General features: G+C 34.2%; 2 protein-coding genes across 5 annotated transcripts; one reads left to right on the top strand and one right to left on the bottom strand.

Annotated features, from left to right (window-relative positions):
* The first annotated feature begins 6,322 nt into the window (after positions 1 to 6,322).
* Positions 6,323 to 10,714, top strand: LOC111792985 (serine/threonine-protein kinase HT1). 2 transcript variants are annotated; one of them, XM_023674630.1, is made up of 6 exons: positions 6,323 to 7,001; positions 7,099 to 7,231; positions 7,379 to 7,574; positions 8,580 to 8,704; positions 8,796 to 8,954; positions 9,953 to 10,259. In XM_023674630.1, exons 1-6 carry the CDS (start codon positions 6,871 to 6,873, stop codon positions 9,980 to 9,982), a joined length of 774 nt encoding a protein of 257 aa, XP_023530398.1. In that variant the 5' UTR covers positions 6,323 to 6,870; the 3' UTR covers positions 9,983 to 10,259. The 2 variants fall into 2 exon arrangements, with proteins under 2 accessions (XP_023530398.1, XP_023530397.1); XM_023674629.1 differs by having other exon boundaries at positions 6,324 to 7,001; positions 10,123 to 10,714.
* Positions 10,564 to 13,399, bottom strand: LOC111792986. 3 transcript variants are annotated; one of them, XR_002814865.1, is made up of 4 exons: positions 12,865 to 13,399; positions 11,860 to 12,064; positions 10,722 to 10,816; positions 10,564 to 10,654 (listed from the first exon to the last, which is right to left on the bottom strand). XR_002814865.1 is itself a non-coding variant. In XM_023674631.1 (2 exons), the coding sequence occupies exons 1-2, from the start codon at positions 13,282 to 13,284 to the stop codon at positions 11,906 to 11,908; spliced, it is 579 nt and encodes a 192-aa protein (XP_023530399.1). In that variant the 5' UTR covers positions 13,285 to 13,399; the 3' UTR covers positions 11,628 to 11,905. The 3 variants fall into 3 exon arrangements, 1 of the variants encoding a protein (XP_023530399.1); XR_002814866.1 differs by having other exon boundaries at positions 10,722 to 10,807; XM_023674631.1 differs by lacking the exons at positions 10,564 to 10,654; positions 10,722 to 10,816 and having other exon boundaries at positions 11,628 to 12,064.
* Positions 13,400 to 14,891: the final 1,492 nt, after the last annotated feature.

The following is a 14,891-nucleotide window of genomic DNA, read 5'->3' as shown; positions in this document are numbered from 1 at the left end:
ATTCACATAAAGGTACCAGCTTCTTTCTTAATTTTATTCTTAAATGTCATGCAAATATTATTCCATGGCATAGACATAAAATTATGAGAAAGTGAAGCATACACATAGGGAAGGAGATTGAATTCTGTTAGACTACATGTCTTGTTTCTCCTCAAGTTTCCTTGTCCCACCACCACAATACTCACCTAATCAAACCTTCCCACTGACCACGTGAAAATCTTAAAAGTAATTCTGGAATAGTATCAGCAGGCAACCATGGAATAGTATGAGCAAAGTTGGAAGTTCCTGAATTTCTATCTTTATATTTGCCAATCCTCACTTTCTTTCTGCAGAAGTTTGAGTGATTACAAATATATTACCAAATTAGATCATTCTTCTTGGACCCGTCAAGGCTATTTAGGGATATTCCTATCTCATTCTTCTTACCCCCAATTTGACTTTTTGTGGATAGTCATTACCTTCCATTCATTTTTCTTTTCAACTTGCCCATGTGGAGGCCAGGAAATACAATCACAGACTGAAACATTATCATTCTAGTTCAAGTAGAACTTTAAATAAGTATTCTGACTTTATAGGTATCTTGTATTCAGTTGTGAATAAAATTTGGTAAAATGAGATAGTACACCTCTAAATAGTAGAGTTTAGAGGAAATGAGATGAAGTCACGCTGGCTACTTGCCTAAGATTTAGTATCCTACGAGTTTATTGATAATCATGTCAAATCCTTATCAGGATAGTCGAGACATGGACAACTTGACCGGAATACTCTCTCTCTCTCTCCATATATATATTACTATGGGAGTTATTCTCTCTCCCTCCCTGCTGTGACCTTCCATTCATCAGCTTTTGTTTCTACTTTATCATTTTGGGTCATTTCATAACTTCAAAACACCACAATCCACGTCTCTCTCTTTTCCATGGATGGTCTATGGAAATCATCCTTCAGCCTTCCACTGTGTTTGGAAAAAAGTAGCTAGTGATGGATTAGCAACAAATGTTCGTTTCTTTAGTTCTACGCACTTGAGAAAGTGTCTCTAAGGATTACTTGAGTCAAAAGCACCTCAGCCGTATTTGGATCAAAAGCAAAAACAAAAAACTACGCCTTTCGAAACAAGTAAACCTTTTAACATAGAAAACTCAAAAGACCAGCTTTATCAAGCATGCCCAAATTAATCAGACACCACCTAATATACTAAAGCAATTCCATATTTGAGCAAAGGGGGAAAATAATGGTGTTGAGTTATTTCCAAAAGGGGAATAAAAATAAATTAATTTTAATTACGTGGGATCCATCATAATAATACTGGAGACGTAAAAGATTAAAAAAGAAAAGTTGCGAGACTAATTGATGTAATGTCTCAAGCAGCCTACAATTTGGACTCCTCGTTGCACGTGACTTGAATTGTTTCAAAACTATGAGTTGTCTCTATGAACAATATGAAAACAACTTTAACCTTTCTATTTTGTATTTTTGTCATCTTAAAGTCTTTCGTTTTGCCCTCTCTCTTCCCTTTGATGCTTTGGGTGTCATTTTTAAATTAGCATTACAAAGAATAAAAATGAAAGTGAGGAAAAATAATATATTGGAATGGTATCAAGTCCGTGAGGGAGAGGGTTATGTTCCTGCGCTTAGGAAGTTCTTTAAGAGAATTTGGGAATATAAGATGAGGCTGAATCACAGAAATGCCGGAATGACCAGCCGCTATTTGGGTTTATGGTTAGTCACAAGGGGTATAGAAGTTGACCCGGCTAAGATTAAGACTATCAGTCTTATTTCTTAGAAGTAAGATCCAATTTACTAGCCTAGGGCTTTGACCAAATATCGGTCATATTTGACGGGCACTCCTTGGCCCAACTTTCCACTTAATTGAAAAAGGAGAAAAAAACAAAAAAAACCATTGATTTTTAGCCCCAAAATTTGTGAAATTGTAACCAAGGTACACCCTAAATTTGGATAGTTGTCTTAATCTTAACCTTAAACTTGAGGTTAAACTTGAATAAGTGCTTGTAACTATTGCCCTTTGATAAATTTTGTTGTGTGAAAATTTAGTTTAAAAAGTTTTGTCATGATCGTAAAAAATATGGATGGTGTGAAATTTATAAGATTTTAAAAGAAAAATAGCTTCATAGTTAATTTTTTTGTTAAAATTATAAGTCTTGACAGTTATTCAATGGTTATTTGTTATTAATAAAATTTAAGTAATGAGTTTACCGAATATACGTGTATATATATTTTTTTAGTTAAACTTAGTAAGCAAATTGGTGAGAGTGAATACAAGATAGATATTTAACGAAGTTTAGAGCTAGCTGAATGAATTAAAAGTTTAGTATGAAAATTTATAGTTAAATTTGGAATTTGATTAGAATAGAATTATTGTGAATGAATTATTTCTAATTGAAGTTTTATTCTAATGAAACAAGGGATTCATGGTGACTTCAAACTTAAGGTTCCTCTTGTATCTACAAGAGCAACATGTGTGATAATTTGATCCTAGATATTTGTGATTAGATGGCTAAGAGTGAGTCTTACTTGCAATAAAGAACTCGCATAAAGTGGGATGCCTTGTTCGTCTCGCTTTGATATTCATATCAATTCTTAGATAGATATAATGTCAAGTAAAGTTAGGATAGAGTTGTGTATTTGCATATGAGATTTATCGTTCTTCATTATTACTCGACAGATTTGTATCTCTGATTTAATAGATCTGTATTTCTGTCGGTGACTTCTATCAGTTAAGACCAAGCTTCGTAGGTAGTCGTATTTTCACACATAACCGGGAGTGTACGTAGGCATTCTCCCTAGATTGAAAAACAAGTTTTAGCACTATGGTATGGATGATTGGTGAGGGTTGGGGAGATGTAGGGTAATTGTCAAATCACGTATTCACCGACACTTAATTTTCACTTACCAACCAAAAAGATACTCTCTGACAAACAAAACAAGAATGAAGACTCTTTCTGCCTTTTTCTTTCCCTTTTTCCCCTTCATTTTCATTCTCATGACCAACTTTACACAAGCACAATCTCCCATAGTCTACAAACTCAACATTTCCGTGGTCCCATTTCAGTCCCTTTTCCAGCCCCATTATTATTGGACTCAACAAAATTTCTCAATATTCCACTCAAAGATCTTCCAAAGTGCTCCTCTTCCATCCACTTGATGGGTTGCATTTACTTTTCCGAGAAAGTTTCTAGCCTATAATAATATATATTGAGGATTGTTGGGAGGGTGTAACGATCCAGATCTACTGCTAGGAGATATTGTTCTCTTTGGGCTTTCCCTTTTGGGTTTCCCCTCAAGGCTTTAAAACGCGTCTGCTAGGGGAAGGTTTCCACACCCTTATAAAGGGTGTTTTGTTCTCCTCCCCAACCAATGTGGGACATCACAGAGGGTGCCTCACATTGACTAATTTAGGGAATGACCATAGGTTTATAAGTAAGAAATACATCTCCATTGGTATGAGGCCTTTTGAGGAAGCCCAAAGCAAAACCATGAGAACTTTTATGCTCAAAGTGGACAATATCTTACCATTATGGAGGGTCGTTATTCGTAACAATATTCTCTTTTCATTCATAATTGATACATTGTCATGTAGTATATTGTTTTAGTTTATGTGCTTTACACTATTTTTAAATGTTTTTGTTATACATATGATGATTTGAGGTAGTATGAAAAGTTTGGTTTATGAACTTTTGTATTTGTATACATCGATTTATTTTTATTTTTTAAAGTTCAAGGGCTTATTAGATATAAACATAAAAATTTATTCTGACTCGTTGTTGGATTGAATTATATTTGGAGAATACATCATTTTCCTTATCAATCAACTTATTGACCCATCTTTGATGATTGATTTTCATATTTAGATTGGGTTTCATCTTTTATCCTTATTCTTTAATCTTGATCATCATTATACAAACTTAAAAAGAAAAGCTCTTATTCTTTTAAAAGTTATAGAATATTATCGTCAATCTTTTATAAATGACAAAATATATTGCTCTTTTATATATGATCTAGACAAATATTCTAGTTATTGCCATATTATTTCGATCATCGTTAAATTGGTCGCCTATCTAATACTCGAATATGTTTTTACTTTTGAGTACAGGTGATTGATATTATGAATGTGTGTAATTTTTAAATGATAAATTAAAATTTTCATTTTCATTTTGGGTATTTGTTGCTAAGCTTGAATGTTGGGTTGTGATTTGATTTATGTATTCTTATAGATAGATTTGGACATTTTTAAGAATTTATTTTGAATTGTTTGTTTCATTTTGTGTAATTTGTTATATATTCTGTGGGTTGGAAAAATCTTTTGAACCGAACCAAAATTTCAAGTTGGTTGACTTGGTGATTTCAGCAACTCGAATCGAGTTCAAAGAATTAGCAGGTTGTTTTTTTTTTTTTAATTATTTAAAAAATCTTATTTATTCACAATATATGTTACATTAATAATTAAAATCTCCAATATCGGTTACAAATGTCAATTCTTATTTTTCATAATGATTTTGCAAGTAGGCTAGGATTGAGTCATAACTATATTTTCGAGTAGGCTTGGTTGACCCAACAAAAAATACCGTAGGACTCCATGCTTCGTCAAAAAAGGGCATCATAGTTATTTTTTTTTCTGTATAACAGGATCATTAGTTACTCGTATTTATTCGAGGCATTTACCATTAAGTGATTTATATGAATCATTACTTTTTCTTTCGTGGGTTTTCTCTATTATTCATTGTTTACGTATAACTTCACCAAGTACTATTTTTACCCAAGGTTTTACTACTTCAGTTGGGTGATCTAAATTGGTCGGGTACTTGAATCATCTAAACACCATTAATAAAAAGCTAATTTCTTAAGGTATTGTTAAATAATTAATAAACAGTTAACCTTATAGACTCAAATNTTTGTCTAATTTTAGGGAAGTAACATAAAAAGGAATAAATGTTAAAATTGTATTATAGTATTTAAATGACTATATTTCTAATTATATAAATATATGGAAACTAATTGCATATAGTACAGAAATAGATATAACCTAGTACATTTAATTAATTAATGTTTTAATTTTATTAAAGTAATTTATGTGAATTGATAGTTTCAAATTATATTATTATTCAAATAAATAGTGTTTTGTGGACCAAATTTTATTTAAAAAAAGGTTAAAAATGAAATGATTGGAGAGAGAATGTTAGAAAGAGAAAGAGAAGAAAGTGAGAGGAAGATTATTTTTTATTTTTTAAAATTAAAGCATATAAATACCATTTTCATTTTTTATTTATGAATAATTATAATTTTTAAATTTTAAAAAGTACTAAAAATTAAATGGTTATAAAAGGATGTTTTAATATTTTAATTTTTTTTTAATGCCATTTAAAAATATTATTAAAAATAAATATTTTTACCAAATTCATATTTTAGTAAAGCTTTTAAATTTAGATTTAGTAATAAATGATTAAAATTGGACCAATTTAACATTTAATTGGATTTATTTTAATATAAAAAGAAAATATAAAATCACTTAAATTTCAAATTACTCTTCACGAGCTTCCATTTAACTAGGGACCCGGGACCCATTTGAAAATTTCAAGTTTAAATAGAGAATAGAGAGGGAGCATGAAAAAAATAAGCTCTCGAGACCCATTTTGAAGACGGAGAATTCGCTTACAGAAAGGGAACTTAGAGAAAACTTTTTGATGCCCATTTAACTCGTAGGCCCCGAGACCCATTTTGAAGAGGAAAAATTTACGTTTAAAGAGAGATATACAGGGGGAACTTAGAGAAAACTCTTCAATACCCATATTCATATTTATTACTATTATTACCGTTGAAAATCACGATGTAATATTAATATTTAATTTTTAAATAATTACTTTAGTCAATCGTTATAATAATATTTTTGTTTACGAAGATAATATATTTTTTTATTTAAATAAGTTTAAAAATAAACTAAAAAACACAAACAAAACAGAAAAATTTACTCGAGAACTTGATCCTCACAAAATTTTCACCAAATTATATACCTCAATCCAAATAAACAAAAAGTTTCGTGAAGATGAAAATTGAAATAGGTTAAAGAACGAGGATTAAAAAACTTTGATTTTGTGTCTACTTGTAGATATTTTATTTAGACGTTACATCTTTTTCTTACAGGAAATTTTTTATTTAACATATTTTCCAATAAACTAAAGGGATTTTTTAATTTTTTTTTTAAATTTTTAAATTTTTTTTTTTAATTTTTTAATATTTTTTTTAGGATTTTTCATGGCGACAGATCTTGGCCTTATCCGTGCATTTGGCCTTCCCTTCAGAATCCAGTTTTTTTCTTCTTCAATTTTTGCATTCAAAGTCAAATCACGAGCCGCTCTACAGTGCACAGTAACTCAACTCTTTTGCAGCTTTAAATTGCCGATGGCAACAGCATTCACTTCCATACGCGGAGAAGCATCAATTTCACTGCTCAATTTCAGCCGCTCCCTTCCTTTTTCATTGCTCTTCTCCTTTTCCCTTCACCGATTGCGATATCATAATTTATTGCCTATCTTCCCTGCTTCTTCTGACACTAATCTTTTTTGTTTTCCCCCAATTTCCCCATTTTTATATTCTGGGGCTGCTGGATTTGCCGCTTCCTACATGTGGAGTAGTATATGCTTTCCCCACCAAGCACAAGAATCCGCTCAATTTCTCGATCCGTTTGCGGGATTTTAGGGATGGGTTATTTCACTTCTTTTGTCTTTGCTTTAGTACTGCCTCCGTACCCTTTGAATTTCTGATGGGTCTTTTATGGGAAAGGTTTGTGTGAGGGGATTGAAACTAGGAGGAAGTTGGGGAGTGTAGTCAAGGTGTTTGATAAAAGTCCTGAGTGAAGATATGGATTCTGGTAATGGGTTTTATTCAACTGGTGAATTCAATTTGGATGCCAAATGGTTGATTGATCCTAAGCATCTTTTTGTTGGGCCGAAGATTGGGGAAGGTGCCCATGCCAAGGTGTATGAGGGAAAGTACGTTTTTACTGATCTTAATTGGTTTTTCTGCCTGTTCTTTTGTTTGTCTGAAATCTGATATATTAAAAACCTCTGTTTCTGTCTCTTCTCTCAGGTACAAAAATCAGATTGTGGCTATTAAAATGGTGGGTAAAGGAGATACTCCTGAGAGGATAGCTAGAAGAGAAGCTCGGTTTGCTAGAGAGGTTGCAATGTTGTCCAAAGTGCAACACAAGAACTTAGTGAAGGCAATGATCAATTCTACTTCTGGAAGTTATTTTTTTCCTTGTCTAAACTTCATACTTGGTTCTGGTGATTGCTGTTGTGATGCTTTTCTAGTGTTTCTCACGTTCTAACTGTGCTACTCTTTTGATGAACTTTTTTTTTTGCTTCAGTTTATTGGCGCTTGCAAGGAACCTATGATGGTTATAGTGACCGAATTACTCACAGGTGGAACATTGCGCAAATACCTCTTGAATTTGAGGCCAAGGAGCCTGGAACTTGACGTTGCGATCGGGTTTGCGCTTGATATTGCTCGTGCAGTGGAGTGTTTACACTCCCATGGAATCATTCACCGTGACCTTAAACCAGGTACAGACATTTACACTAATCTCTTGGAGTTTAGCCGATGACACTCTGTTGCCATTTACTGAATTGTGTATGGCATAGAATCCTTTTGGTGGATTCATCATTTCCTTCTGCCCTGAAAACTGCCTTCTAATAGAGCTACTGAATTTGGAAGAGAGAAGGAAAAAATATGGAGGTTTTTCTTTACTGAATTTGATTATGAATCACGTTTGATGGCCTTCTGATATAGCAGTTACAATGGATTTCTGCTGTTTGAAATGAGGTCTTCTTAAGCTTCAACTGTTTTTTTTACAATGAATTATATTTAAAAGTCCTCCGGGGCGTTCGGGCTTCCCCTCAAGGTTTTTAAAACGCGTCTTTTAGGGAGAGGTTTCTACATCCTTATAAAGAATGTTTTGTTCTCCTCCCCAACCAATGTGGGATCTCAAAATCCACCCCCACCTTCGGGCCCAACGTCCTTGCTGGCACACTGCCTCGTGTCCACCCCCCTTCAGGGCTCAGCCTGCTCACTAGCACATCGCCCGGTGCTTGACTCTAATACCATTTGTAACGACCTAAGCACACCACTGGCTTATATTGTCTTCTTTAAGCTTTCCCTTTCGGGCTTCTCCTCAAGGTTTTTAAAACGCGTTTGTGAGGGAGAGTTTCACACCCTTATAAAGAATGTTTTGTTCTCATCCCCAACCGACGTAGGATCTCACATATTTTGTGTGTGGATTCAGTTTCAACATGATCATACCAATATCGTAATCTGATTACGTGGTTCAAACTACGAAGGTCCAAAACCTTTTCAAATCAATGTTTACGTCTCATGATGTGATTGCTTCAAACCATAAATCAATTTGTTTTCTGAACTGATTTCAAGGAATTTGGTTGGATAGTTCTTAATACCGAATGAAAACTCCAACCATGTAGACATGTTAAAATTGACTTGAAAACATTCAAGTGAAGTATATTCATACAAATTTCTGGTTCATAAGTAGCTCTAATGAGACCCTTTCATTGCAGAGAACTTGATATTGACTGCAGACCATAAAACAGTTAAGCTTGCTGATTTTGGTTTGGCAAGAGAAGAATCAGTCACAGAGATGATGACTGCAGAAACAGGAACATATAGATGGATGGCTCCAGAGGTGCTTTTTTTCCCCAAGTCTTTTTCTTTATGGTTAAAATGTTGATATGGTTCTTATGCTCTTAACAACTTTTATTTTCATTCGTTGGCAGCTCTATAGCACAGTAACTTTAAAACATGGAGATAAAAAGCATTACAATCATAAAGTTGATGCTTACAGCTTTGCCATTGTATTGTGGGAGCTCATTCTTAACAGGTTGCCTTTCGAAGGCATGTCGAATTTACAGGCGGCATACGCAGCTGCTTTTAAGGTAAGCATGTATTGTAATATAATATCTTATAATTATCCTGTGATCGTCCAAGCCCACCAATAGTAGATATTGTCCGTTTGGGCCCATTACGTATCGCCATCAGCTTCACGATTTTAAAACGCATCTGTTAGGTAGAGTTTCCACACCCTTATAAGAAATGATTCGTTCTTCTCAAGCAGTTTTAGATGAAATCTTGGGTCAGAATCCCAACTAGTTTCTCTAGGACTCTTTTAACTTGGAAAGGTTTGAATTACATCTTTAAACTTTCTATTTGAATTCCAAGAACGAACGTCTTTGTCGCTTGAATCAATAGGTTTCGGAGTTCAGGGACGAATACTAACTAGTGATGATTTGAGGTAATGGGGGTATGAGTGGTATAAGGGAGTAGTAGGTGAGTTAAAAATAATAACAATAAAGTGAGCTGACAAGTTTAAATTGGATCTGATTGCCTGACTCATCAAATCTTACCTACCTTTAGCTTAATCTAGTGGACCTACTCTCTTCTGCTTCTCCTTGCATCATAGTATCAAATTACTACTCATTATTATTTGTTTAAACAGTCTGTTCCCTGACAACTTTCTGTTTTTATCTCGATAATTATGATGTCCCATTAAATTATTACATTGATTAACGTATCTCACGTTGGTTGGAGAGTGAACAAAACATTTTTTTATAAGAATGTGGAAATCTCTTTCTGTTAGACGCATTTAATAGTGACATCATCAGTGTCACGTTCTGGGCGATGTACTTTGAGGGGAAGTAAGGGTGTGGAAACCTCTCCCTAACAAATGCATTTTAAAACCTCGAGTAGAAACCAATGAGAAAAAGCCCAAAAAGGACAATTTCCACCCACCTAAAATAATGATATGATATGAAAAAAATATATATATTTCATGTAACGCCTGAAAGTATATGAAACTGCAGCCCTTCTCTTATTAACCCTTGATTATAGGATCTTTCATGCACAATTTGCCTGAAAGTAGATAACAAATGTCAAGGTACATGAAGAATGTTCTTATTTCCAGTGAAGAAAATGACTTAAAAGCAAACTCGAAGATGTCAAATGGCAGTTTAGAGGAACTGCACTACTAAACAAGTTCAATAATCAGTTCTTTATTGGAGCACATCTCAAATGCCCTGTTCTAACTCTTAGCTTTGGTGTTTTCAGAACATGAGGCCTAGTGCTGAAAATCTTCCAGAAGACTTGGCTTTAATAGTAACATCATGTTGGAGAGAGGATCCAAATACAAGGCCAAACTTCAGCCAGATTATACAGATGCTATTGCAGTCCCTCTCTAAAATATCACCACGAGCACCTGCGATCCCACCTCGGATATGTGCTGAAGATGTCGTTATGCCACCCGAATCTCCCGGTACAAATTCCTTGATGGCTGTAAGGCACGGCTCGGGGGAAGCGTCACACGGCATGATCGAAGAAAACCCAACAAGCTCCTTCTTCTGCTTTAACAAGTGTTACTGATCCAAAGGAAGAAAACCCTGAAAGGCACAGTTCGACTTATGTAGATTTAGTTCTCTGAGAATGCCCAATAAGCCAAACAGCAAAATGTAAGAAAGTTTGGGATCACTGTCAACTCAAGAAAAAGTTTGAGAATCTTAGCTTTTTCCAAGAGATGTGTAGGATCATTGAGTGCTGACACACCCATCTTTCCAACAATCAAGAATCTTGGCATGTAATGTTTCTGAATTCTATTGGGAATTAGATAATGAGAAATTCAATGATCATAATGGTTGTAAAGAAATCTTTACCTCTTTTTAACTGATATCACTGCTTTTCTATAAATGTCTGTCTTCCTTGCAATAGTTGTGCAAAAGCAAACCTGTGCACTAAAACCCTACATTTCCTACTTAAAGCAACATCAGGAATCAGAAAAAAGAAGCACAAAGGGGTCCAACAACTCACAAAAATGAGAACATTCGATGGTTTCATCGACATTCTATAATAATTCGACCATTAAATTTCTTACAATATCGACAATAAACTAAGTAGAATAGAACATTCATTAAAGAAGCACAAAGGGTCCAACAACTCACGAAAATTAGAGCATTCATCGACATTCTATAATAATTCGACCATTAAATTTCTTTCAATATCGACAATAAACTAAGTAGAATAGAACAAACATTCATTAAAGAAGCACAAAGGGTCCAACAACTCACAAAAATTAGAGCATTCATCGACATTCTATAATAATTCGATCATTAAATTTCTTTCAATATCGACAATAAACTAAGTAGAATAGAACATTCACTATAGAAGCACAAAGGGTCCAACAACTCACGAAAATTAGAGCATTCATCGACATTCTATAATAATTCGACCATTAAATTTCTTTCAATATCGACAATAAACTAAGTAGAATAGAACAAACATTCATTAAAGAAGCACAAAGGGTCCAACAACTCACAAAAATTAGAGCATTCATCGACATTCTATAATAATTCGATCATTAAATTTCTTTCAATATCGATAATAAACTAAGTAGAATAGAACGTTCACTATAGAAGTACAAAAGGTCCAACAACTCACAAAAATTAGAACATTCATCAATATGTTGATATTTTCATTGACATTCTATAATAATTCGACCATTAAATTCTTACAATATCAACAATAAACTAAGTAGAATAGAACATTCATTAAAGAAGCACAAAGGGTATAACAACTCACAAAAGTTAGAACATTCATTACTATGTTGATATTTTCACGACATTCTATAATAATTTGACCATTCGACCATTAAGTTTCTTTCAGTATCGACAATAAACTAAGTAGAATAGCATGATGAGGGAGAGGCACAAACTTAAGGGTTCACCATCTATTGTAACAAAGAATGTGGTCTCCACAAGTATGCTACAGATTAGATTTTACATAGTAAGAGCTTACAAATGGAAGGTCCCCAGCTTCTGTTTCTCTTCATTGCCCAAGTTTTTTATTCATCACATAGTGAGGCCATGAGTTCACGAGGTGATGCCCAAATTGGAAGATCGATTAGACACTGTTTCAATTGGTCTGCTTCCGTTTTGCACAATGCTTCAGCGATATCACAAAGCTTTGAAACATTACGAATGATGGCTTCCTGACCTTCCACCTGCACAGATATAATAATTAGGACGGATCACCTAATTTGAGAAACTATTTCTTTTTTAAACACTGTGGTGGCCAGAGGAAAATATGCTTTGGGAGGGGCCCGTTCTTTGCATTATGCTCCAACCCACCCTAATAATTCTGAAGAAGTCGACCCAATTTTGCCTATTCTGATGCCAACTCTAGGAGATAACAAAATTATATAATTGAAGTTTCTACTCGAAGCTTCGACCCATTGGAGGGTATCTCCAACATGGGTTGGCTTTTGTTACCTCAATTTTATTCAAGTGATCGAGAGTTTTTAACCAAATATTGGCTGGCTTTTGGAGTAATGTGATCGAGAAATTCCAACACTGGTTAGCGAAAAATGACGAGTTTCTCTCCTGATCTCAGTCGGGATAGCAAATTGGAGTTAAAGTAGCTAGCAGGTAGGGAAAACATGGCATTCCAATGGCCGCGATTTCAAAATTCAGCGTCCTCGCAATCAAATGGTTGCTTGAATATGGTGTTGATAGTGGATTTCTTAAATCTAAACCTCATACCACTGAAAGAGGAACATGTTTGGTCTCATAATTTGTTAAGCGAGCAAAGGAATAATCAGTTCTAACACAATTTCAGCCAATTTGAAGAAAAAAACGCAAACTGAACTGGAAATTCGTTCTATCTAGACATAAAATTTTGCCAACAAATGATGAATTACGATAAATTTGAGGAAATTCCTGGATGAATTAACGCATGAAGCTATAAATTTCAATCCATTGCGTCTTTTCCCCAAATTATGATACAAGACCGAGGGCAACATACCTGAGAGAGAAGATCCTCCACCATTGACGCGCAAGACAGCTCCTTCTCCTGAACCGAGTTCAACGACGAAGCCTCCAGAAACAACGCCATTCCTTCTTCCCCTTCCCGCCGGGACTGTTCCCGCAGCTTCCGAGTCCTCTCCTCCATTGCCCGCAAGTTGTTCGACAAAACCTCCCACTGTTCAATCTCTCTCTGGTACTTGGCTCTAACCTTCAACAACGTCATCCTCCTGCGCTCTCGGCGCCGATTCTCCTCTGCCTCAAGGTCCGCCGCCTGAGCCACCGACGAGCGAGCTGCAACGGCTTCCGCCGGGTCCAGCCGGCGCCTCTTCCGCTTGTAGACAAAGCCATCGTCATTGAAGAGCTCCCAATCCCCTTCTTCTTCTACAGACATAGATATGGCTGCAGCAATCGACTCCATGAAAGGAAACCGAGCGGGAAACGAACCAGAGGGAAGAGTAGAACAGGCGCTATCAATCAGCTTTCAATTCCCTCAAATTTTCGAAATACGACGACATTTGTGGGCGCCTCAGAGCGCGCGAGATAGCCAAAATAATAATAAATAAATAAATAAATAAATAAATAATAAGCGTCGTCCATTGGGCCTCGAATTTCTTCGGCCCAACTCAATATTAAAGCCCATATGTCGGGCCCAAACTTAAAGCCCATATATTAGGCCCAACACTTGCTTACTCTCAAGAAAGGAAATATACCTATACATATACATATACATATACATATACATATACATACATATGTACGTACGTACACACACACACATATATATATATATAGGAGTTTACTTGTTAACCAAATAAGTCGACATCAGTCTAGTGCTCGGTCTTATACATTGTAATGTCCGACTCGAGTAGGTTTTTTTAGAGATGTGGTACGAGTAAGGATTTAGTGAGTATATATTGGACGCATGTCCTTCTTCCATATTTACGGAAGAACACGAGGGTTTTGAGGGTGCCCTCCTAGGATAGATGGGCTCGAGCCAGTTCGATCTACTCGACTTGTGCATGATCATTGTTTGATTTGTCCGGGATGGACCTTAAGATCTCTTTGGATCATCAATTTTCATGGAGATTTTAGTCTTTCGATAGAATGGAGCTTATGTAAGATTTGAATGCATCACTGATATCGGTTACAAGCTTAAATATTCTTAATCTTTAAAAAAAAAGGGGTACGATTGTGTTGGGTTGTAACCTTATTTTAAAGTTGACTCGACCAAAAAATGTCAACCCAAACTAAAAAAAAAAGAAAACCAACCCTGCCCAACTTGTATTGTTCGGGTTAAGTTGTCCAGATTAGTCTGGTTACTAGGTTATATGAATACCCGATTGAATAGTAACAATTATATAGTTTGAACGTTACACTGTAATAATCTATATAGTTTACAGATGTTTTGTGCATAATCCTTAATAAAAAGAAACCACTTCGTGTGATTAAATAACTCCCGAACATGTATTTAATCATTCAAAAATTGTTTATATATATATATATATATATATATTAAAATATTTGAATGAAAATAAAATTTAAAAAATCAGATTTAAATAATTTATTTATGTTTCTGTTTTCTAAATATTTATTTTGGTATCTAATAAATTTTAAATTTAAAAAAAAATTTGTAATAATTTTGTAAATTAAGAAAAATATCACAAAATTTAAAAATATTTATTATATATAAAGTAAAATTTTGAGAATTATTTTTATTAAGATATGGTATTTTGGAGATATATTTTAATAATTAGTTAGGAATATATCTGAGATATTTTGAGAGTTGGTAGTAATATATTTCATCTTAGATTTGATTAACGGTATATTTTATTTATTTACAAGATTTAATTAGTTATATATTTTTCATATTTTTAGGTATTAGTTGATAGTTTGTATCATATTTAAACGTCGTAAACATGAGTGAAGATCATACTTTCGATCCCCATTCTATTTCTATTTATAATAATTCTTAATTTTTTTTTTGATTTTATAATAAATAAATAAATAAATAAATAAATAATGTAT

Source organism: Cucurbita pepo, chromosome LG04 (genome assembly GCF_002806865.2).
Source record: "Cucurbita pepo subsp. pepo cultivar mu-cu-16 chromosome LG04, ASM280686v2, whole genome shotgun sequence".
Classification (NCBI taxonomy): domain Eukaryota; kingdom Viridiplantae; phylum Streptophyta; class Magnoliopsida; order Cucurbitales; family Cucurbitaceae; genus Cucurbita; species Cucurbita pepo.
This window is presented reverse-complemented; position numbering and strand designations above follow the sequence as displayed.

Coding starts and splice junctions, on each gene's coding strand:
- LOC111792985 (XM_023674629.1), top strand. CDS start 6,871: ATGGATTCTGGTAATGGGTTTTATTCAACTGGTGAATTCAATTTGGAT. Junction 7,232..7,378: donor AACACAAGAACTTAGTGAAG/GCAATGATCAAT, acceptor TTTTTGCTTCAG/TTTATTGGCGCTTGCAAGGA. Junction 8,705..8,795: donor ATAGATGGATGGCTCCAGAG/GTGCTTTTTTTC, acceptor ATTCGTTGGCAG/CTCTATAGCACAGTAACTTT.
- LOC111792986 (XM_023674631.1), bottom strand. CDS start 13,284: ATGGAGTCGATTGCTGCAGCCATATCTATGTCTGTAGAAGAAGAAGGG. Junction 12,065..12,864: donor TGGAGGATCTTCTCTCTCAG/GTATGTTGCCCT, acceptor ATATCTGTGCAG/GTGGAAGGTCAGGAAGCCAT.